The sequence below is a fragment of the Juglans regia genome, chromosome 10 (genome assembly GCF_001411555.2).
Source record: "Juglans regia cultivar Chandler chromosome 10, Walnut 2.0, whole genome shotgun sequence".
In the NCBI taxonomy this organism is placed as follows: Eukaryota; Viridiplantae; Streptophyta; class Magnoliopsida; order Fagales; family Juglandaceae; genus Juglans; species Juglans regia.
Window position 1 is genome coordinate 12,609,632 of NC_049910.1, and position 22,111 is coordinate 12,631,742.

Consider the following 22,111-nt stretch of genomic DNA (forward strand, 5'->3'; position numbering starts at 1 on the left):
TGCTCAAACAAGTACTTGAGTGACTATTGGTTTGTTTTCACAATAAAAGTCTGGCCTAGTAAATACGGCCTCCATTTGTGGACTGCTGTGATAAGAGCCAGTAGTTCTTTTTCATATGTAGAAAGATCAAGAGCCTTCCCCTCTAATGCCTTGCTTAAGAAGGCAATAGGCTGCCCTTCTTGCATTAGCACCACCCCAACTCCACATCCACTTGCATCACATTCAATGGTGAAGTTTTGTGTAAAATCAGGCAACCTTAAAATTGGTGGTTTTGAAACTGCAACTTTAAGTTCCAAAAATGCCTTATTAGCCCTGTCGACCCAATTGAAAGAATTTGTCTTTTGTAGACTCGTGAGTGGGGCTGCTATAAGGCCAAAATCCTTAATAAACTTCCTATAATGCCGGTCAAGCCTAGGAAGCCCCTCAAGCCTATAGTGTTAATTGGATGGGCCATTCAATCATTGCTTCTACCTTCTTTGGATTAGCCTTAACACCCTGCCCCGACACAATATGATCCAAATAATCAACCTCATGCATCCCAAATTGACACTTGGACAGCTTAGCAAACAAACAATGCGCAGATAGGGTTTGTAGAACCTGTTGTAAATGCCCAATATGTTGCTCCATGGTCCTGCTGTACACCAAAATGCCATCACAAAATACTAACAAAACCTCCTTAAATAAGGCCTAAAAATGGTGTTCATTAGCCCTTGAAATATGGAGGGGGCATTAGTAAGCCCAAAGGTATTACCAAAAACTCATAGTGGCCCTCGTGTGTTCAGAAGGCCGTTTTAGGAACATCCTCAGGTACTACTCGAATTTGGTGATATCCAGACCTAAGGTCCAGCTTGGAGAATACTGCTATTCCATGTAATTCATCTAGTAATTCATCTAGTAATTCATCAATCACCAGTATGGGAAGCTTGTCCTTAACTGTTTCCTTGTTTAAGGCCTAATAATCGACACATAAGCGCCAACTCCCATCAGCTTTTCGAACCAGTAGGACGGGAGATGAAAATGGACTTGAGCTTGGCCTAATAACCCCCATTTTGAGAAGATTTGCCACTATTTTTTCAATCTATATTTTCTGGTAGTAAGGATATCGATAAGGCCTTGTAGAGATAGAGCTTGTGCCTTCCCTCAGCACAATTCTATGGTTGTGTGACTTCATAGGTGACAACCCAGTTGGCTCCTCAAAAACATGTTAAAAAGCTGTTAAGACTTTTTTTTTTTTATTTCGGGACTCTGCACCTCACTAGTCACTAGTGCAGGTTGGGCATTCAATTGTAAGATTAGGCCTTTTCCCTTGCAAAGGAAATTTATAAACAGTTTGTTGCAATCACCAAAGGAGGTTTCTTCCAATTTAAGGACATTCAGCTCCACTATTTTTCCGCACAATTGAAACTACATGTAGAATGCAGAAAAATCCCAAACAATAGACCCAAGGGATTCCAACCACTGAATCCCTAATACGACATAACAACCCGCTAAGGGTAACACAAAATAAGAAGGTTTAAAACAAATCCATTCGATCTTAGTGACCACCTCACTACAAGATCCCAAAGTTTTGACAATTTCACCATTTGCTACTTGCACTTTTAGATGCACATCCCCATTCACTTTCAACTGAGTTCTTTTAATTATAGATGGGTCCAGGTAGTTGTGAGTACTTCCTGAATCCACTAAAATAATCACAGATACAACACCTATATTTCCAAGTAATCTCATAGTTTTGGGGTAAGGGGTACTTGTTTGGGCATTAAGTGAAATGATAGGTCCTTCAGCTAGTGCTGTTGGTGCAGTTGTCTCACCCAAATCTGTTGTATCATAGAATACATCCTCTCCTTTGTCCTGGCAAATCTGGTTCGTGGCTTGTAAGAAGTAAACCTTTAGGGCTTTATACATATGATTTGGATTCCATTTTTCGTCACAATGGTAACATAAATCACGCTTCCTTTTTTCATCCATTTGGCTAGAGGAAATCTTCCGTATGGGGGTAGGGGTCTTGGAGTGTGTGTTGTAGTAGCATTAGGAACTAACCACTGACTTCCAGTGGTATTTTGTTGGCTGTTTCGATCTCCCAATGGTTTGACTTATTTTTTTGTACTAACACTGGATTCAATAAGCGAAGAGGAAGACGAATCTCATCTTTGAGTCAACTTAGGAAGCAGCTCAACTTGTGGGTTTTGGACAATCCTTTGAGTCGGTTTGAGAGAACCTCAAACTGACCCTTGTAAACAACCACGGTGGATGTCTGTTTCAGCCTGGTGAGAGCTTCCAGGTCATCATACATTGTGGGGTCAAAACGTTGTTGTAAGCTTGAGAAAAAGTCTGCCAGCATGTAAGCTGTCATGTGTCAATCGCATCCTAGTACCAAATGGGGGCCTCGCCCTCCATGTGATAAGAGGCCATCAACAATCACTGCACAAGAGGTGTTTGATAGCATGTAAAGTAATGAGACACCTTGAACAGCCAAGCTACTGGGTCTTCTCCACTGAAGTGAGGAAAGTCTAGTTTGATGCCCCTGGGTCCTTGCTAACAATGTTCATTTTCATGCTCTCCTTTAACTTGTTGTTCACGCTGATGCTCCTGGATTTGGTTAGCTAAGATTATTCTCATCATGTATGTCATTTGGTGCATTTGCTCTCGTAGATCTTGGATTGCTTGTTCATGATGAACTAGCATTTCTTGTTGTTGTTGTTTGGTCCTTGTATTTTCAGCCATTATGAATGTGGGGCACTAGATACCACTTGTAATGGTTCTGAATATATGGTATTGTATTGCGGAATGACTATGAAAAAATGGATGTGTTGTCAATGAAAAGGGAGATGAATGCAGATACTATGTTTGTAAAAATGACAAAGAAAGTTTCTGGAAATAGAAATGATATTAGGGTTCTTTTTAGGGAATCCCTTAACCTCCTAGCAAGAGTCCAAATTCATGAAAAATACAGTCCATCCTCTGACACTACAGAGCCTTCCTTCATATCCACACAGGGATACAACATAAGCAAATAACATAAAGACACGTGTAAAGGAAAATAACCAACTTCTGAATGAAAAAAACAACAAAGAAATAAATAAAGGCTTCTGGAATCTTCAACACCCAGGATGAAGTGGTGCACTTCATTTATCCTTAGTTATGCGTTTTAAGTCCCTGACTCCTTGCTCGATGTTGCGTTTTGATGACCTTCAACTATGCGTTTTGAGTTGCTTCTTAAGTCTAAGTCTCGAATCTTCAGTTCTCGAGTTTAGTTCCACTTTCTTCTGGCTTCCACTTCTCTTCTTCTCCCTTGCGAACCCTAACCCTCTGATCTTCTCCTTGCCATCACAGAGGATCATAACACCTTAACATTGAACCTTCAACAGGTGAAGCCCTAGCCACCCTCCTTGCAACTTCCAAAGCGCAAAACAAAAATTTTAGGTTGATCACCATTGAAGGAGACTCAAAAATCGTTCATAAGGCACTCTGCCAGCCCTCTATAGAGTCAGGATGAAAAATTGCACCCATCATCAACACAATATTAGCCATTTTGGAAGCAAGCCCTGACTGAAACATCTCTCAAGCTCCACATAATGCGAATTCTACAGCACATGGCCTGGCAAAATGGACCGCATCCTCTCCATAGATAGGAAGCACTCCCTTTATTTTCCACCTGCCTACTCCCCTTTTCACAGTGGAAAAGACCCACCCCTTTGTAATATTTTCTAATTTTTATAAACAATACATCTTGTGTATAAAAAAACAAAAAAACAAAAACAAAAAAAAAAAGTCATTGATCAGTTTGATAGCACTATAAAGTATGAAAAATGAGAATTGGTCCCATGAGGTTGCCCCCTCAAAGTTACCGCTTGGATATTTTATTCTAGTTTTTTTTTTTAATGGTTAAAGAAGTGACTATTAGTGAAGTGATATATTTTTTTATTTTAAAAAAAATGTTTAAAGCTATTTAAAAATGTTTGAAAGAAAAAGAAAAAAAAAAGTGCAATTATACTAGTGATAAATATAATGGGCCAAACTCATGAAGCTGAGTAACAACACCCATAAAGTGTGTGTATATATATAAATATATATATATATATATATATATATATTATTACTGTAAGGGATGAATTCTAAGGCTAAATGTTTGACATAAGCCATAGGGTAGCAATAAGTGGCCCCCCAATAATTATGCCTTAACATAAAAAGTAAGGCATCAATTAGCTACTATACCTTTGGTTCTTATATGTGAAGTGAGGCTATCGACAGCTTTTAAAAATTACGACACGTCGTTTTAAACGTAAAATCAAATTGCATTTGTTTGTTGACATGAACTAAAAGAAATTAAGCAGCAGTCAAAATAATGTTGATTACTCTAGCAATAATCATGTTGGTAAAGGAAGATATAAAGCATTATATGTTATGGTTAACTGTTATCTCAAAATTATTATTTTTGAGATAACTAAAATATTAATAACAGTAATGCTCAAACTAATTGTGATATATAGAAGATCATTATATTTTTTAAATATACCTTAATTTTATCTTTTTTGATAATTTTTTTCTTTATATTAAACGTTTCTTTTGAGTCAAAAAGTAAAACTGTTTTTGCATTTTAGTATGTATATATGTATATATATACATATATATAGTGTTCGAAATAAAATCCTGACTAATCTCTCGGGTGCATAGATCCTCACCAAAGAATATTTCTAAAGTGCACCTTAGATAATTCAATGGAAAATTCCTCCTGTCCGATTGCCCTAAAAATTATTTGCACCCAAGGGCTCAAATCTTAGATCTAGAGTGAAAATACCATCATGACCAAGACTCTTATCACTTGAGCTAATCCCAAGGGTTCAAAACTTCAAATTATGCTCTTACTTTATTTTAATGGAAATCATAGTAGATTTTGCTAAATCATAAGCATTCTTATATTAATCAAGCATTGCCATTGTGGAACTTTGAATTTTTCTATGGCCTAACATAATTCAATCTAACTAACATAGACAACTTCAGGGCTAAATTACACAATTCTGACTGTTGCGGCCCTCGCCACCATCACTTCCTTTTCATCTATGGCCACCACCACCTCTGACACCTCATTTTACTCCATGGCCACTTACCATACTTTGACAAAGCTCCCAAGATTGCATACAATATTGTTAGGTTTCTTGGTGTGAGCATAGTTCTCTGTATGCGGCAGCCCAGTTCATGACCCAAGCCACAAGGATCCGTTGCGGTTTTTGATAGAACAGTTTGACCCCTTTCGGCTCTTAAATCTTTATCTGACCCAACCCGCTAATTAAGATTTACTATTTAAAGAAATTCTACGTATAATCGTGAAGTACATAAACGTCGCGTAATCGTTTTAAAAAAAAAAAATGTCTATTATTAAAAAATTATTTTTTTTCATGTTGATCCCATATTTTATTCAATTTTTTCAAAACGATTATGCGACAGTTGCATAATTTACGGTTGCAAATATCTTTTTTCTACTATATATATTGCATAATACACTTGTACGGCAGCCGCATTGTATATTTAATTATCAACCGAAATTTTTTGCAACTCCATAGTCGTAGGCACGTTGTTGAAACATATAAACCAAGGTTTATGTGTGATTAGTTTTCACTTTTCCTTTTTTTTTTTTTTTTTTTCTCTTATCGTTCCTAACAACTTTCACCACCTCCAGTATTATCAACAGTAAGCCATCAACACTATTTACCACCACAACTCACCATCGCCATCACTAGTACTCTTGCCTATCGCTGTCGGATCCCAAACCAAGTTGCCCACTAGCTTAATTAGCACTAGCAACATACAGATGATCCCCATGTAGTAGAATAAAGTTAATTTCTGCGCAATGAATATGACATTTCACCCTCACAAACACTTTGATATTCATATAACTATTTTACATCTCATTTTACAACCAACAAATAAAATAATGCCACTTCATCAAAAATTCTAAATTGCTTTCAAACTTTACATACCAACCTCCATTTCAAACAAGATTGTAAAAAGAGTTTTAAAAAAATTGTATATATATCATTAGTCTTTCATATCATAAGCGGGGAGAGAGAGAGAGTACAACATCAAAGATAGGACAGATCCTGTGATGAACAGAATGTTTAACCATTGCCCCATTGGAGAGCTGACTTTCTAGATTACATCAAGATTTCAAAATAAACAGGATGAAAGATTCAAAGCGTTCTCAAAAATAAAATAAAATCAATTTCCCTTGAGAAAACGACACAAAAATCAAATATCAACTCTTGATTACGGTCAAAAACTCCCCCAAGTACCCAATTGCTTCCAAGCATGGATCTGAAATTATTATGTTCTTTGTAGAATCCTGTGTCCCAAAATCCTTGATATTGTCTTTAATAGAAAATCCATCATGCTCATATAAAAGAGACAGACAGTCCATCCCTCCTCCCACGTCCATGGTATCAAATGGCTCATTTTTGGTTAAGCAGTAAGGGATTTGAGACCAACCATTCAATCCGTGTCATCAAACACAAACTGGTGGTGAAGTAGCCTTCCTCATCTACACAGAGACCTCAAAGACCATTCATAAATTGGACAAACCCTCCAGGCCAAAGGCTTAACACAAGAAGGCTGGCAAAGAATACATAAACTATAGAATTGTTTCCATGGCATAGCAACCAAGTATCCGAAGGAATGTTGCAAATTCCTGTCAAAGAAATAGAAATAACATTGTGATGCAAAACTCAAAAGAAGGTGAGTTCAAGAAAAGCACAATGTTTGCTTATTTAGATCTCTTAAAGTTTGGGTAGTGGGAGAGAGACAGAAACATGAAGTACACCCCCATAACATTTATTGAGTATTTAATTTGGTCTGGGAGATTATTCACACACGCAACAATAAATTTTGTGGGAGCCAATTTATATATTTCTCTCTCACACTCTAGAACCTAAACGTTAGGACAGAAACTCAAGAGGATCTAATTCCATTTGCTTTTTGTAGAGTAATAATGTGGACCAACAGTGTGAAGCATCAGTACTAAATAATTATCAATGCCAACCTACAAGGATGCTGCTATGTATTAATAAGACCTGGCAAGACATCAGTATATAGTTTAAGCACGAGTCAGCGATATTATGGCTTACACTGTAGAATTTTAGCATTGACAAAACTACTTTAGCAATCCTAAAAGTAAAAACCTAACAAAGGAGAGAGAGGGTTTTTAACTCAAATGTTGGACAGAGATTACATACTAATGGAGGGCTAGAAACATATGGATTGCAGATTGATGAGAAAATCATCTTGACCTCTAACAACGAGATAGAGAACTAAGGATGGGAATTTTATTTTTCCTAGCTGAAGTTAAAAGTAGCATAGAATGGACAGATTCAAGAAGCATTGCTGTCCATTACAAAAGTTAATGGCGGGTCCAGAGTTTATGAACATACATGCGGCATACATACATGTATGCACGTAGAAGTGGGAGGAGAGAGAGAGACAGACAGACAGACAGAGAGGAATCTTTTGGGCTTTCAACCTTAAAATCTACAGATGCAGTTTGAGAATTTTTGGATTATCAAAGAATGGAAAATGCTGAATATATTCAGTCAAGGCGTCATTAGATTTTGAGTGATGACAAGACAACTAGCATAAGAAGGCATAATTTGTGCAGTGGAGAGTGACAAAAAGCAAACCTGTAAATGTCCTAAAGCAGTTTGTGCATGCGGCTCTGCCATAGAAGCCTCAAAATCAATATAGAACAGGTAGTCAAAATATCTGCAACCACAAATGATTTAATCAAAAAGCAAGGGCTTTCTCATTCTCAACTCATATTTAAAAGAACTCGTCCTTCATCAAGTTAAGAAGAGCACAAAGTAATAGATGTTCAATGTAGTCAATGATGCTCTCAAACTAAATATTGACATTTTGAAATAATTGAAGAAACAAAGATTAAGAACAATAATTTGATAGGTAGGATGTGCTTCTGATAGAAATAGAAGAAAGGAGGTGTATTGCCCCTATATTCCAATAGCATTGGCTTCCCTCAAGGTATATAAAACATCACTAGCTATGCTATAGTTGTGATGGCAGCATCTTTACTCCTTAAGTGATAATTGCCAAAGGCAGCTAAGATATTTATTTTCTCCGCAATTCAATCAAGATCTGAAGAACAATATTCTTTGCAACTGCTTAATATCTGATAGAGAAAAGGGTTAGTGATTTGTTACGGGAGAAGTGACCAAAGTTAACTTGAGAGAGAGAGAGGAAACTATGCGGGCTTAAATAGGCCAATGATGCAACCCGTGAGATTTGTTTTTCTTGATAGAGATTATTTACTTTTGTGATAATTATCAAAAAGGAAAATATGCTGGTTCTCTAGATGCAACGGTTAAAATATGTCAAGGCTTCAAATATCTTAATGTTGAAGTTAAATCCCACAATTAGAATAAATGAAGAGGTTAAATTAAATTAAAATGCCAAGTGCAACAGCATAAGAAAATGATTGGTTGTCTTTAGACACAATGAAAGCCATGCCTTGCTGCACTCATTTTCTAGTTAGTCAAAGTTAAATGCATAAGCATGTGCAACAATTATGCATTGCTGCAAAACATACATTTGACAAAAATCACCCCAATACACTCTTACTTATTGTTTAAACCAACCACATGACATTGTCTAATGGGGCACTTTTGGTATAGATCTGGTCCTCAAAAGTTGTGAAGATAGACTCACTTGGCACTCCCTGTGTCGGAGTCATCGACTACCCTTAATGGTTGTTTACGCTGTGGCCGACTTTCAATCTGAAATTGCATGGAGATCAAAGTTCATGGCCAACGCTACAGAGTAATTAAAACAACTCATTTCCATAGATACCTTTGTCAAATTTATGTCTCTCAGTGCAAACACTGCCAATGCTTTAAATAAAACTCCAGGGCCTTCATCCAAAGTAAACACAATGCTTGTCTGAAATCAAGGATGGGGATATTCAACATTAAAAAATTAATGGGTAAACCCAAAAAAAATCCAAATCTCTTACCTTAAAGGGCTTATTAGTTCTTGGAATTATTGGATCCCTTGCAAGTACCAGAAAACGAGTAACAGTATCAGAGTCATCCTGTATATGCCGTGGAATTGAATAAGAAGTAAGTAGCATTTCTTATGAAAAACATATCCTCAAAACTAAGTACAATTTGGTGGGATTAATTTGTTCAGTGAGACTAACTCGCCTCAAATCAAAAAGAATACCTTAAAAGTAAATGGTCAAAATAAATACACATAAGGTAGCTTAGGCATTCTGGATTAACATTACAGAAATCTGAAATCATTTTTTTATCGGTAAACAGGAATTTTATTGATGATATAAATAGGAATAACCCAACTGCACGGGAAGAAATCTCAAATCATATATGTAGACTGTGGTGATGCGAGTCCCCCAGCTAAGTTTTTGCCTCTCCTGATGAAACCTCAATTGAAGGAGAGGTCACAATCATCATATGACACAGGCGTTCTTGAAAATAAAAAGTTTAGCAATTAAACTGATGGTAAGAAAAATTATTAATGAGCATAATAATAATTAGTGTACAATAATGGATTAATTCCTTTATATTTATAGAATTAGTGATAGTATTCTCAGGAGATATCTTGATTTCAAAGAAGTAAACAGTCATATAATTTAAATTATTTTAGTTAGAGCTGCAGCTATTGTGGTTTTTATTTTTAAGAGGATTAGATCCCATGTTTTATTAATCAACCCTTCCTTTTAGCGGAGGAATACCATGCTTACAACTAGTATAAAAGTTGCATACGTAAAAGGAAGTATAAAGCAAAGAAGCAGAAAAACTAGTGTCTGAAGCTTGAGAGCCCAGTCTTCTCCAAGAGAAAAAGCCCTATCAGTTAGATGTGGTTTAGGGGAAAAACAAAAAAGTAAAGTACATTTTTGGTCCCCCAAAATTTCACCAATAAATTTATTTCATCCCTTTCTTTCTAATTGTAGAAATGTCGCCATCCAGCTTCTAACACTTTCAATTTTTTCCTTCCCTTGAAGTCTCTTAAATTAAGAAAATCAGTCACATGTTATTAAAACCACAAGACTTAACTAGTTTGTGTGGCAATGGTATATGCAATGTCTACTAAAAAGGTTCTAAATTTTTATCCATTTTTCATATACGAAAAAAAATACCCACTTGCTTTCATTTTGGGAAAGTATTCTTCTGGTAAGCGTGCTTCAAAATTTGCCATAATCAAGGGATAAGTTTGAATTCAAGGTCCCACAAAATAGAATATATAAATTTTATTTACAAGCTGTTTGTGGCATGCCACTGTATTCTTTTACAAAGAAGTTGGCTATATCCCAAGTGAATCTAGCTAAAGAGTTTTAGTTCAAAATTTGTATCTAGTAAAGACATTTTCTCCCCTTGCCCCCCCACCCCCGACCATCACCCCATTTTTTTGGTCCTACTGAAAACACGATTCCTCCAAATCCCTATCACATTAAAACTATTGTATCACCAAATCCAAACACATCCTCTAACTACCAAAAGTCCATGACCAATTATAAAGCAAGCCCAATAAAAACCACACAACAATTGTCCATCCACAATCAATTACTTGCCAAAGGGATGTCCAGCTGCCAAATCACCCAAACAAACGTAGCCACAAGAATGCATCCATGTCCCAACCCCCGATTGACTGCCTCATCTAGATCAACAGCCAAGGCTTCCTTTGCATTATGAATGACAACACCAAATTGTTTGGCAGTCATCACGAAGCAACAGATACTTCATGGGCAACACAAAGATTATGCCATTGTTTTGGCAAGTCTGAATTGTAGGGTTTCGATTGTTGATACAGTGGAGGATGGAAGTGTCTTGGGTTAGTGCTTGGAGGAAAAGCAAGAAAAAAAAATTCATATTTATTACATTTGTTAATAAAATTGGCAGTTCTACTGTACATGTTCATTCCAAATGGTAATATATGTCACATGGATATTTATTTACTCAAGTATGAGACATAAGAGAGTCATGCCAGTGTAAATAGATTTGGTCAGAATAAGAAAATTGATATGATATGGAAATTGGATGATTGCATTGATGCAATTAGAAAAATAAGGATGAATATGGAAACATCAATAAATATTGGAGGAGCAAAAGTAGAATTTATTTGATATCTTTCTTCTTGTCCAAGTTCTTCACAACCAAGTGGTGGTAAGAAGGCATAAATTAGAAACATACAGCAAATGAAACGGAAAAATTAACCTGGATTCCTTCAGCAAGTATGTTAAGCCCATAGATTTCTGCAGCTCGAGCACTTGCAACAACACCAGCATCTCTCAGGCCGTTTGAGGCTACATACTACACCAAAATTGAGTTTAAACCAAAATGGGGTTTAATTAAAATCACTGTGGCAAGATATGGAACAAATCAAAACAGGTATGACGTCAATCAATCACCTGAGCGGCCCCAGCTGTATCATCCATATTTTCCCTGGCAACACCTAACTTACTCAGGAGAATATCACTTGAGGAGAGTGCCTAAACAAGAACTTTCAAGTTTTAAACGAGGAAAAGACGAACATTTGGACCATGCAGATTAAACAACAAGTAAGCTATGTCAATATTACAAATTTTCATATGCAAAAAAAGGGATAGACCCGTCTTTTATACTCCTCTGCACCCTCTTCTCCTTGCAGGAACGAGAGAGAGAGGAAGAGAAATTAAAGATTTACCTGTGGATGGCTTATAACACGTTTCAAGTGCTCTGCTCTGACACCTGGCAGGGCTAGAAGGCAGAGATTAAAAGCCAACTGCACCTCACCTACAATATGAAGCCTATGACGAAGGAGTAAATCGTAATTGCGATGAATACTTCCACCTGAAGAATTCTCAATTGGGAGAACTGCTTTATCAGCCAGCCATAGTTCAACAGCCTACAGATGATGCACAAAAATGAATGAAGCAAGGACTTGTACCAACTTATTTTATCAGTTGTTTGCACCAGCTACATATTGCCTTGATTAAAATACTGGATGCCACTTATGTAATCAGATTACTATTTCCAAAAGCTGGTTAAGAAAAGTGACGGATTGCATTCTTTTTTATGTCCTAACTTCAGCCTACAGATATAATATTATGTCATACTAAACCTTAATTGCATCTTCAAACTCGTTACAAGGAACAGTTTCACATTTAGGGTAGGCTTTGAGTGCAGCATCCTCACTATATGACCCTGGAAACCCCTGTGCATGAAAGATTCAACAAAATAACAGTGGATTAAATCTTTAGCAGTAAGCAATATCGATCTTATCGTTACATGTACAAACTAGCAACCACTGAGAAAATACAATACCTTGAATGATATTCGCACCTTCGAACCATCATCAGCAGTACTAGAAAGGTCAGATATAGATAATGGTTCTGCGTTTGTCACGAATATTGAGTAGAAAGTTGCACAAAGTCAGCATTCATCCAACTATAACTTATCAAAGACGAGATGTTACACACAAAGTACAGTATGCTTAACAGTGCCTAGAACAAAAAAACGAATCAAGCATAGTAGTAATATTTATGTCCTTTTTAGAGTAACTTTTTCGAAAAGATACACTCGGCCTTTATTTGATGGAAACGGCTTTCTACTCCTTACTAGTAAAAGAATTCCGTGTTCAGGCATGAGACTATTGCCATAGCCGCGCTTTATTCATCTCACCTAGTTTCCAAACAGCTACAACTCATCAAATCCCGTGGTAGATAGCATGTAATCATCAATTACTCTTTTAAAACTCCTCTCTTTTTCCATATTGACTCAAAAGCTTTTAAATCTCTGAGATCAAACTTTAAATTCCAGTCCTATGGTCTATATTTATACAGTGATACTGTCTTACATTTTCTGGATGATTTGCCATCTTAAGTTTGCTTACAGTTGATGTATTCTTAACAATTAACCAGCGTAAACTCCTCGTGAATTTTCAATTGGGTCAAGTCTAGACACAAGTATGCCCTCCACGCTCGTTAAAAATCCGGTTTTGCATTAACTGCATAGGTATGGCATGGATAGTCAACCGTACAAGTCCCACGAAGTGACCACTAAAAAGTAGGCCTCGCTTCCTGAGAATGTGCATATTCAAAGATTCTAAAGTCATGTAGTGACCAAACTTCGAATAAATGGCACACTGAAATGACCCCAAACCTGTACGCAATCCTAGAACTTACAAATTAGAAAGTTCGAAACTTAATAAAATCCATAAATCAGATAAACTGCAAAAAGATAACCCACTTGGCAATGAGCTCAAATCCTTTTGCAATCTCATTGAAACATCGTTCCCCGTCTGTTCAATTACTCGTTGCAACTCGGTGCCCCGCTTCGACGTGTTCCCGTCTTCTACGGACCGTATGGCCCGGCAAGCCGAGAAACTCGAGAAGCCACCAAAACGAATCCATTTGCACACTTCCCCTGATCTATTAATCCAACTCAATGCCAACTCAGATGGCTTAGACCCCAAATCGTGAGGACTTGAGCCCCCAAAAGCAACCATAGCCTTCAAAGCCATCTAAAGAAACAAAAATATGTTTCTAGCAATGCATTCTAAGTTTGAGTGACATCAGAGACGATTTTGAAGACCGGGATTCAGGAATGTGTTAACCGTGTAGCGGAACGCAAGAAGGCTTATAACGATGCATGGGTGTAGGAGTAGGAGTAGGAGTGGAAGTGTTGGTTGGGGACTTACGTCGAATAGGTGAGCATAAATGCGCGTGAAAATTAGGTGAAGAATGCCATTGCTTTCTATGAATGAGACCTGTTCAGATGGATAACCGAACGTGTATCAGCAAAGAGACTTTGAGACGGAATTGACAGATCTGCTTAGCGTTTCCACACAGACACACACACAACGTTGATACTAGGAAATTTGTTAAAGCGACTTGTTCAGACAGATCCGGTTCTTTCTCGAACTATCCGTTTCATGTTGTAATGAATTAATAAATAAATAAAAATTTAGTTATTTTTTCACTACCCAAACTCATAAATCGCCATTAGTGTGTATATTTCATTTCCGCTGACAGAATTATTGAACGTGTCGGCGATGCTCTGCGCTGAAACTGGGAATTTGTAGATCGAAGCAATCAGTAATATTTATATTTAGGAGAGAACATCGTGTCCGTTCATGGACGAAATGGAATATCTTTGGGGGAAAGTTAACCGTTAGATGGGGGCACCAGGCAGACTTTATGAGGCGTGGGATTAGCCCATTACGAAGGTAACGACAAGAGAAGGAAGGAGAGCATGTGATGTGGGAATAGAATATTCAATATGGGAGCTGTCCACTCCGTTCTGTTCCATGAAATATAACATAAAATTAGAATCAAAGAGTCTTAAAAACGCATACTCAGATCATCCATAAATGTTTTGTCACGAGAATTGTTTCTTGTCCAAGTTTTTTAGGATTAACCTTGTGTATGTTTTGTCCTACTTGAAAGGGTAGTTTTGTAAAATTAAAAATGAATTCTCTTACTTAGCAGTCTTACACTATATACATATTAAGAAAAAAATAATAAAAAAATAAAAATATATGTGTGATGTAGGATTGTGAATAGATTTTTTTATTAAAAATTATTTCAATAAAATAATATTACCATATTGATTAATTGTAAAATCGTTTATAAAATAGTTACAAGTATATCATTAGTCTTTTTGGTAAATGATCTTGGGTGGAATAAAACTCAGCCATTGAGAAATCAATCGTAATTAGTGTGATAAAAAAAGATAATTTTATATAAAAATTAAAAATTAAATAAAATATTATTTTTTTAATATTATTATTATTTTAATATTTAAAAAAATTGATTATTAGTTATATTTTATATAAAAATTTTAACAAATTATAATAATAAAATAAGTAAAATAAAATAAAATGAGATAAACTATTTATATATCTAAACGGATTCTAATTGAACAGATGCTTACATCAAAGTGATAGAATTTATAAATAAAAATAAAAACGACGAAAGGTAGTCGTGTCAATCATTATGTAGACTCTAGACACTAAATGGCCAACTCTTTCCCCCCATCGACATCACTTAACCAAAATGAAGGTTCTCTTAATGTACATTGAAAGCGAATCAGAGAAGCATAGGAAGAGATCTGAACTGTAAGACATGATCAAGTACATATACATGTGCTCTCTTATGAATAAAGGAGTATTGATACATTTACAAAGGTATTATATAAAAACAATCATACAAACTTACATTCATCATGTCTAAGAGAAATTCCGTCAGTTCTAGTATTTTCGGATCGAATGAATTCTCAGAGAGGACAACTGGAAGGCAGATCAGCTAGCACGAGCGGTATCGACAGGACAGGAACAAATGTTGTCATGGAAAGTAATCCTCAGAATAGTAGACACAATGGCCATAGGGGAAGAAGTTTTTGGGATCGAAGGAAACTTGCCAGGATGGGCAGATAACATCATCAGGTACTTAAAGTATAAAGAGCTACCTGCTTCCCGGGAGGAGGCAAGGAAAGTCAAAAATAGGACAACTTGGTTCACCTTGATAGATAGAATACTGTACAAACGGGATTTTTCGAGCCCATTACTAAGATGCATATCAAAAGATGAGGCCGAGTATGTGATGAGGGAGATACACGAAAGCGTTTGTGGAAATCATTCAAGAGGAAGGTCATTGGTTGCGAAAGTCATGAGAGTAGACTATTATTTGCCCAACGCCCTGCAGGGCTCAAAGGAGTTCATAAAAAAGTATGTCCAATGCCAGCTACACGCACCAGTCCCGAGCATGCCCCCTAAAGAATTGAAGTCGATAACGGCCCCATGGTCATTTGCTCAATGGGGGATAGATTTGGTCGGTCATATGCCTCCGAGCAAAGGAGGAACCAAATTCATCATCTTCGCCATCGACTATTTCACCAAGTAGGTAGAAGCTAAGGCAATGACAACTATGACTGCTCAAAGTATTCATCTCCCGGACACCCACAGGCAAACGGACAAGTCAAAGCGATCAACAAGACCATAGTAGGGGATATTGATGAAGAAGGTAGGCGAAAAGAAGGGGCGTGGGCGGATGAACTCCCTGAAATCTTGTGGGCGTACAGGACAACACCCAAGACGTCAACAGAAGAGACTCCTTTCTCCCTGGCATAGGGAACCAAAGCCATGATATCTGTAGAAGTGGGGATACCAAGCCACAAGAAGCTCAAATTCGATTCCGATGAAAATGGAAGGAAGCTAGAGGAGCAAAGAAGAGGGAGTGCCGAGACAAGCGTGGTTGCCTACAAAAGGAAGACGAAACAGTATTTCAACAAAAGAGTAAGACCAAGGTTCTTCAAGGTTAGCGACCTAGTGTTAAAAGAGATCGGGGTGATTAATGCAGAAGAAGGAAAGTTGGGTCCAAGATGGGAGGGGCCATACGTAGTCATAGGTAGTAGTTGTCAGGGACCCTATTGCCTAACGGACGCAGCAGGGCGTGAATTGCCTTACCCTTGGAACATTGTGCATTTGAGGATATTTTATGTTTAAGATATTTTTATGCCTAAGACATTTTTTTATGAAATATTATTCTTACCGAGGGATTTTCGGTAAGCTCAGTTATTCATATCATATCCTTTCTTTATTAATCTTGACACTTTAGGGCTCTTGGAACGTCACTCGTCAGAGTTAAGTAGTCGAGTAACTCTCCCGCTACACTCAACTAGCCAAAATGACACGATCGAGCAACTCTCCCGCTACACCTTCTCACCAAAACTACACGGTCGAGCAACTCTCTCATTACGCCACTGGCTAGAGTTAAGCGGTAGAGTAACTCTCCCGCTACACTCCACTCGCCAAGGTTAGACTATCGATCAACTCTCCTGCTAAACATTTCGTCAAGGCTACACGGTCGAGAAACTCTCCAACCACTCACCATACCACATGACTGAATTTTGGATAAGCTAATCCCATCTTTTGGTTTCTTTGTTCTTGTTTAACTTGACTCCACATGACTAAGACAAGAACCAATTACATTCACACTCTATAAATCAATAAAGGTCCTTAGGAACAAAACAAAGGCAAAAATTTCTCGATTGCAAACATTCATCTTACTTAATATAAACCATAGTTCAAAATATACACTTACTAAGGGGTAGTGACCGAAACTCAACAAAACAAAAAGTGCCGAAACAAAACATCAAGGGAGACGAGGAGGAGGGAAGGCGTCCAACATAACATCTCGCCTAATAAAGTCAAAGTAGTGGTAGGTGGCAAGACTGGCCCTTATCTCTCTCCACCTCAAGTTACAGAAATCTGTCTCGGGATGTGCAAGTAGGAGCTCTCACAACTGCTTAATCCCGAGCCTGAAGCCCAAGGCCAAAGACACGGTCTCGGATGGCACGAGAAGAGTTAATTTGAGGAATAAGGCAATTAATCTGCTCTTGCGAGTGGCCTAGCTCCTAATTTAGCTTGTATACTTTCGATTCGGAAGCAATCAAATTTTTCTTGCATGTCTCCTAGCTCTTACTCAACTTCAATAAGTGGCAATCGTTCTCCTTAAGAGAACTCTTAGCGGCAGCCAAATCCTGCTCCGCCTTAACTTTCTCGCCTTGAGTTATGCTCAACCAGGTGTTGATTTCCCAACGTTCTTCCTCAGAGGCAGTCAGGCAGGTAATGTAGTAAGCTTTCGCAGCGAGCAATTCCTCCACCTCTTTTTCCACATCGCTCAGGTGGGCGGCTAGGTTGTCTTGTTCAGCCTCCCTCTCAATGGCATTAGCCTTATGCCGCGCAGCTTCTTCCATTGCGCTCGCCAACTCTGATTGGAGAGAGCCAATGAATGAGCACATGAAGTCGTTTTCCTCCTCAAGCTCCATATGGTCTTCCACCAACACAGTAGCCAACTTGTCAACTCCCTACAAAAGCCCAATTAGGACAAGGAGATAACAACTTAATGAAAAGGTAAAATAAAAGAAGAGTGAAGCTCACTAGAGCAGAAAGCCTCATCACGACGTGATCTGAAGGCCCGAGACGAGTTATCAGGCCGAGAAGAGGAAGCATCATGGCGACCACTTAGAATCTAAAAAGAAACCCCAACAGCATCCTCCAAGGTAAATGACTCCTGAACAGTGTGAGGTGAGGGATCGATTGTCACCGAAGAAGACGTCCCAGCTGTTTAGTCGACTTGGGGAACAACAACATCCTCCAGGAATGAAGAGCCGTTGGGAGGGCTAGTTTGACGATCACCAGCTGGAAGGGATTGACACCCTTGGGGAAGTGCTGAAGGGTGAGAAAGGGATTGACACCCTGCTCCCGGTGGCGAAAGATAAGTTCGGGAAGATAAAGGGCAACTCAGGAGTGTCCCCACCCGAAGCAGTCGAGGCAACAAGAGAAGGCTCACCAGCATCTTCAAGATGAAACAAGTTTCCAAACTCGTCTTGTAAGGAAGGAAGGCCGCTCATAGGAGGGGCATTAAGGAAGTCCAGGTTCAGAACAAAGACAAGATCATCCCCCTCCAGAGAAGGGGCCCCTTCTGGATTGACTACTCGTCTAGAAGTCTTGACCTCTTTTCCTGAGGGAGCCTCCGATCTCAAGGCCTCCTCAACCTCCAATATGAAGTCTAGTTTGGCGTCTATCTAGTCCATGATGTCGTCCAACGAACTAGACCGGGGTACTGGAGGGTTCATCGACCCCTCCCCTTCACTTGCTGGATGGGGGAAAAGGGACACCCCGGGAAGAGCTAGATGAGTCCGACAACTTGGCCACACGATGAGCTTTCTTCTTTTTACCTCCCACCTCCGGAGGTGGCCCCCTTTTTAGGTTTTTCCGCCGGCGAGGGGGCAACCAAAATTTCGCGACCAAGCACACGGGCCCAGCTAGGTACCATCAGGAGTCTGTCAATGTTGGTGGGCATCAAGAGAGCGTCAGACCAAGTGGGCCTGATGTTAGCCATTACCCAAGATTGAACCAGGTGGATTTAAACTTCTTCTCTAGGAGACAACAAAATCTCAAAGTCACGCTCGTCAGGAACGGGCGACCAAGACACTCGAACGGGGAATTCTCGATGTGAGGCTTCATCTGCTTGAAATTCCCATCCCCTACCCGAAACAAAAAAAAACTTCTTCTGCCAATCTTTGGCATGGGAATACTTACGCTCTAACTACACCAATTTGCTCCGGGACCTAAAGTTACAAAGGTTCCCATCTAAACGCCTAAACCCATGGAGAGAGAAACTCTCGAGTAGTAAGATCGGGATAACCATCACTAGTGGGCTCCAGGACCCTCCACCACAGAATATAGTAGGCCATCAAAATACACCAAGCATTAGGTACCAATTGGGTCGGCGCAAGGCTTAAGGCTTCACAAACGAGCTGCACAAAAGGCAAACGAAGCCCCATTGAAAACATAGCCAAATAGAGGACAACAAAGATTGTCATACCTCTGACATCCACGGGCTCCATGTTGCTGGCCAGGCAATGATTGCCCCACTAAATTGGGAATATTGAAGTGGTCCCTCGTAGCATCCAGTTCTCGATGAGAGAGGGTGGAAACCCAGCGATGACCCTTGAAGATGGAGCGAGAAGCGTCTCCTTCGATGTTAGGGTTTGCCACAGCATCTTCACGATGGATAGAAGGCTTGCAAGGTCGCGAAGAACCGCCGCCACAAGAAGGGCTTGTGCCTTTGTCTTTCCTGGTAGCCATGTATACACCGAAAACAGAGAAAACAATGTAGGAAGAAGGAGGAGAAGGCTTGAAGACTCGAAGGGTTTCAAACGCAGGAAAAGGAAGGGAACATGAAGCTTGTGCAAGAAGGTAGGAAGTGAAAGAAAGAAAAAACAAGTGGTAGGGAACAATAAATACTAGCGGCAATTGACAAAGGGAAATGCGTATCGACTCTGACAGACGTCCTGGGGGAATAATGAAGCAGAACCCCAAACGTTGCCCCAAGAACGAATCTCACGGCATCGTGCATGGGACTTGCAGGGTAATTAGGGAGGGGGGGCTTGGGCCCAATTCGAAAGGCCCAACACCTCGTGGTCTAAAAAGCCCCATCACCCAACGCACAATGAGGCTTTGCAGGGTAATTGGAGAGGCGTCAATTAATTCCACTAAGGGTTCAACGACATCTAGTATGAAAGTCCCCTCACATCATGTGTAATGAGACTTCGTGAGGTAACTGTAATGGCTTTAATACCACCATAAGGGCTCGCGGGGTACCACCCCGGGCCTGGGTCATGCGAGCCCGACAAATCACGCCACTCAAGGCTCAAACCCCTCCATCCCATTAAAGCTCGGGCTAGTTTGTTAAAAATAAGAACTCCCCGCCTGCTTATCCTAGTATCCTGGAAGAATTAGGATATTCACTCATTCAAAAGGAGTGGATAACCTGAAGGCTCTGGGGTTCGAATTTCAAATAGTGGGCAAGGCAATTAGTCCGAGTGATCCCAAAAAGGCAAGTCCTCTATTTAAAGAACCCATATAAGCTAATGATCTCTCTAGGATAATGGTCTCTAAGATGACTCATATCATTATTAACTTAAGCATTAGAGGGGCCCCATTCAAGCCCCAAATCATCTTACCAGTTTGTTGCAGGAGATCGAAAGTGTGTAGCAGGGAAACACGTCCTCAACAAGTCCATTACCATTTTTTTTCCTTTTCACTGTCGCAAGCACTGTAATATAGGGCGTTTGTCCAAAGCAACCCACCCCATTCTCTTGTACCTCGATTTTTAATTTAATGCAATGTGATTATTTAAATATGTAAAAAAATATATGAAAAGAATGTTGCAATCTTTAATAACCAATTAAGCCTTTCTACAAGCATTGCCTATAATATATCCCTTTGCTAGTTGTCCATATATATATATATTAGTTTTCCTTCTCTCTTGAGTCTTATAATATATAGTTTGGTGAAACTGTTGTGAATTGTAACAATCGGTCAACTAATTGTATGCATGGAGTTATAAAGTTGTAGTATGATAACGTACGTTGTTGTTGCTTGAGAAATGTGAAAACTTGTGAATCTGCTTGTTAATTTGGAGCGAACGTATGCTATTGTTTCTGTTATGGTATGTGATCATCATATGAATATGGTTAGTACTAATATTATTTTTCGTTATGTTATTGGTTGCATATGATGATCTTGATGAATTAAGTTCTTTTCTGTAAATTCGCGTTTGGGACTTGCAAAACTTTGTCAATATAATAAAAATTGAGTAACCTTTTGGGTACATATAAAACTAGTAAATTTAATTGGGTAAGTCCAGTTTTTAGTTGAGGTTTTGCCCATTTGGGGTAATTGGGATAGCTAGCTAGGCTTGTCTTGTTTTAAGTTTACATAATATTAATAACAATAATAAGCGGTATAACCAGTCATATGTAATTTGAAGAGAGAGAACATATAGTAAGATCTGTATTCGTACTAGATATATTCTTATATTTTATATCGCTATTTTCCTTGTTGCATATTTTATGATGGATAATTATATGTTTGTTTATCTTTTATTTTTTTATAGAGTTTTTTGTATTTTTATTTTTTATTAGAATAATTGAATCAATATCTATTAATATAAATTCATAAAAATGTTAAATTTTCTTAATATTTTGCCAATTTTATAAAGTTCAGCGTTGTGATATTTTATATATGTTTCATGTAAAGTACTCTTCACCAATTTCTAATTTGATTCTTACGTGCAAGCGCAAGTGGATCAAATATTGAATGGGATGCTAGCTAGACCCAAAATATAATTGACAAGTATTATCTATATATATATATATATATAAATAAATTTACAGATTGATATATTTTTATGTAATTTGTAAATTATTAGATCTATTTTATAATTTATAAATTTATTTTTATATAATTTTTGTATAGTTAAAATATTTTTTAATATTTTTTTTTCTTTGGTGTGACGTCAAAATTTTAGAAAAGTCTTATTTATTAAAATGGGGGCCACTTTTTGTATTTTCTTGTTCGTGGCGTTTTCCCTCAAACTGATGGACATGGACTTTTCTTTTTTGTTTTTTTTGGAATCGAGCTGTTGAAGTTGTGTTTTGGATGAAATGGGTAGATCATTGGATTAGCTGGACCAATTAGGTAGCTAGGGGCGTGATATTAGATATAGGTAGTACCCAACCATGATATCGATCAAATTAAACCCTAA

General features: G+C 38.3%; 1 protein-coding gene across 2 annotated transcripts; it reads right to left on the reverse strand.

Moving 5' to 3' along the window:
* Positions 1 to 6,101: 6,101 nt before the first annotated feature.
* LOC109011652 (arogenate dehydratase/prephenate dehydratase 1, chloroplastic-like) lies at positions 6,102 to 13,926 on the reverse strand. 2 transcript variants are annotated; one of them, XM_035694298.1, is made up of 11 exons: positions 13,242 to 13,925; positions 12,318 to 12,385; positions 12,115 to 12,207; positions 11,698 to 11,898; positions 11,423 to 11,503; positions 11,229 to 11,324; positions 9,011 to 9,088; positions 8,848 to 8,937; positions 8,707 to 8,774; positions 7,668 to 7,749; positions 6,102 to 6,682 (listed from the first exon to the last, which is right to left on the reverse strand). In XM_035694298.1, the coding sequence occupies exons 1-11, from the start codon at positions 13,513 to 13,515 to the stop codon at positions 6,626 to 6,628; spliced, it is 1,188 nt and encodes a 395-aa protein (XP_035550191.1). In that variant the 5' UTR covers positions 13,516 to 13,925; the 3' UTR covers positions 6,102 to 6,625. The 2 variants fall into 2 exon arrangements, 1 of the variants encoding a protein (XP_035550191.1); XR_004802495.1 differs by lacking the exon at positions 6,102 to 6,682 and having other exon boundaries at positions 7,677 to 7,749; positions 8,620 to 8,774; positions 13,242 to 13,926.
* Positions 13,927 to 22,111: the final 8,185 nt, after the last annotated feature.

Bases quoted from the DNA above. Each gene is read 5' to 3' on its own strand.
- LOC109011652 (XM_035694298.1), bottom strand. From the start codon at position 13,515: ATGGCTTTGAAGGCTATGGTTGCTTTTGGGGGCTCAAGTCCTCACGAT. The intron at 11,504-11,697 runs GTAAATCTTTAA...GTTCTTGTTTAG, and splicing joins GTGTTATAAGCCATCCACAG to GCACTCTCCTCAAGTGATAT. The intron at 11,325-11,422 runs GTGATTGATTGA...ATTTTGGTGTAG, and splicing joins ATACAGCTGGGGCCGCTCAG to TATGTAGCCTCAAACGGCCT.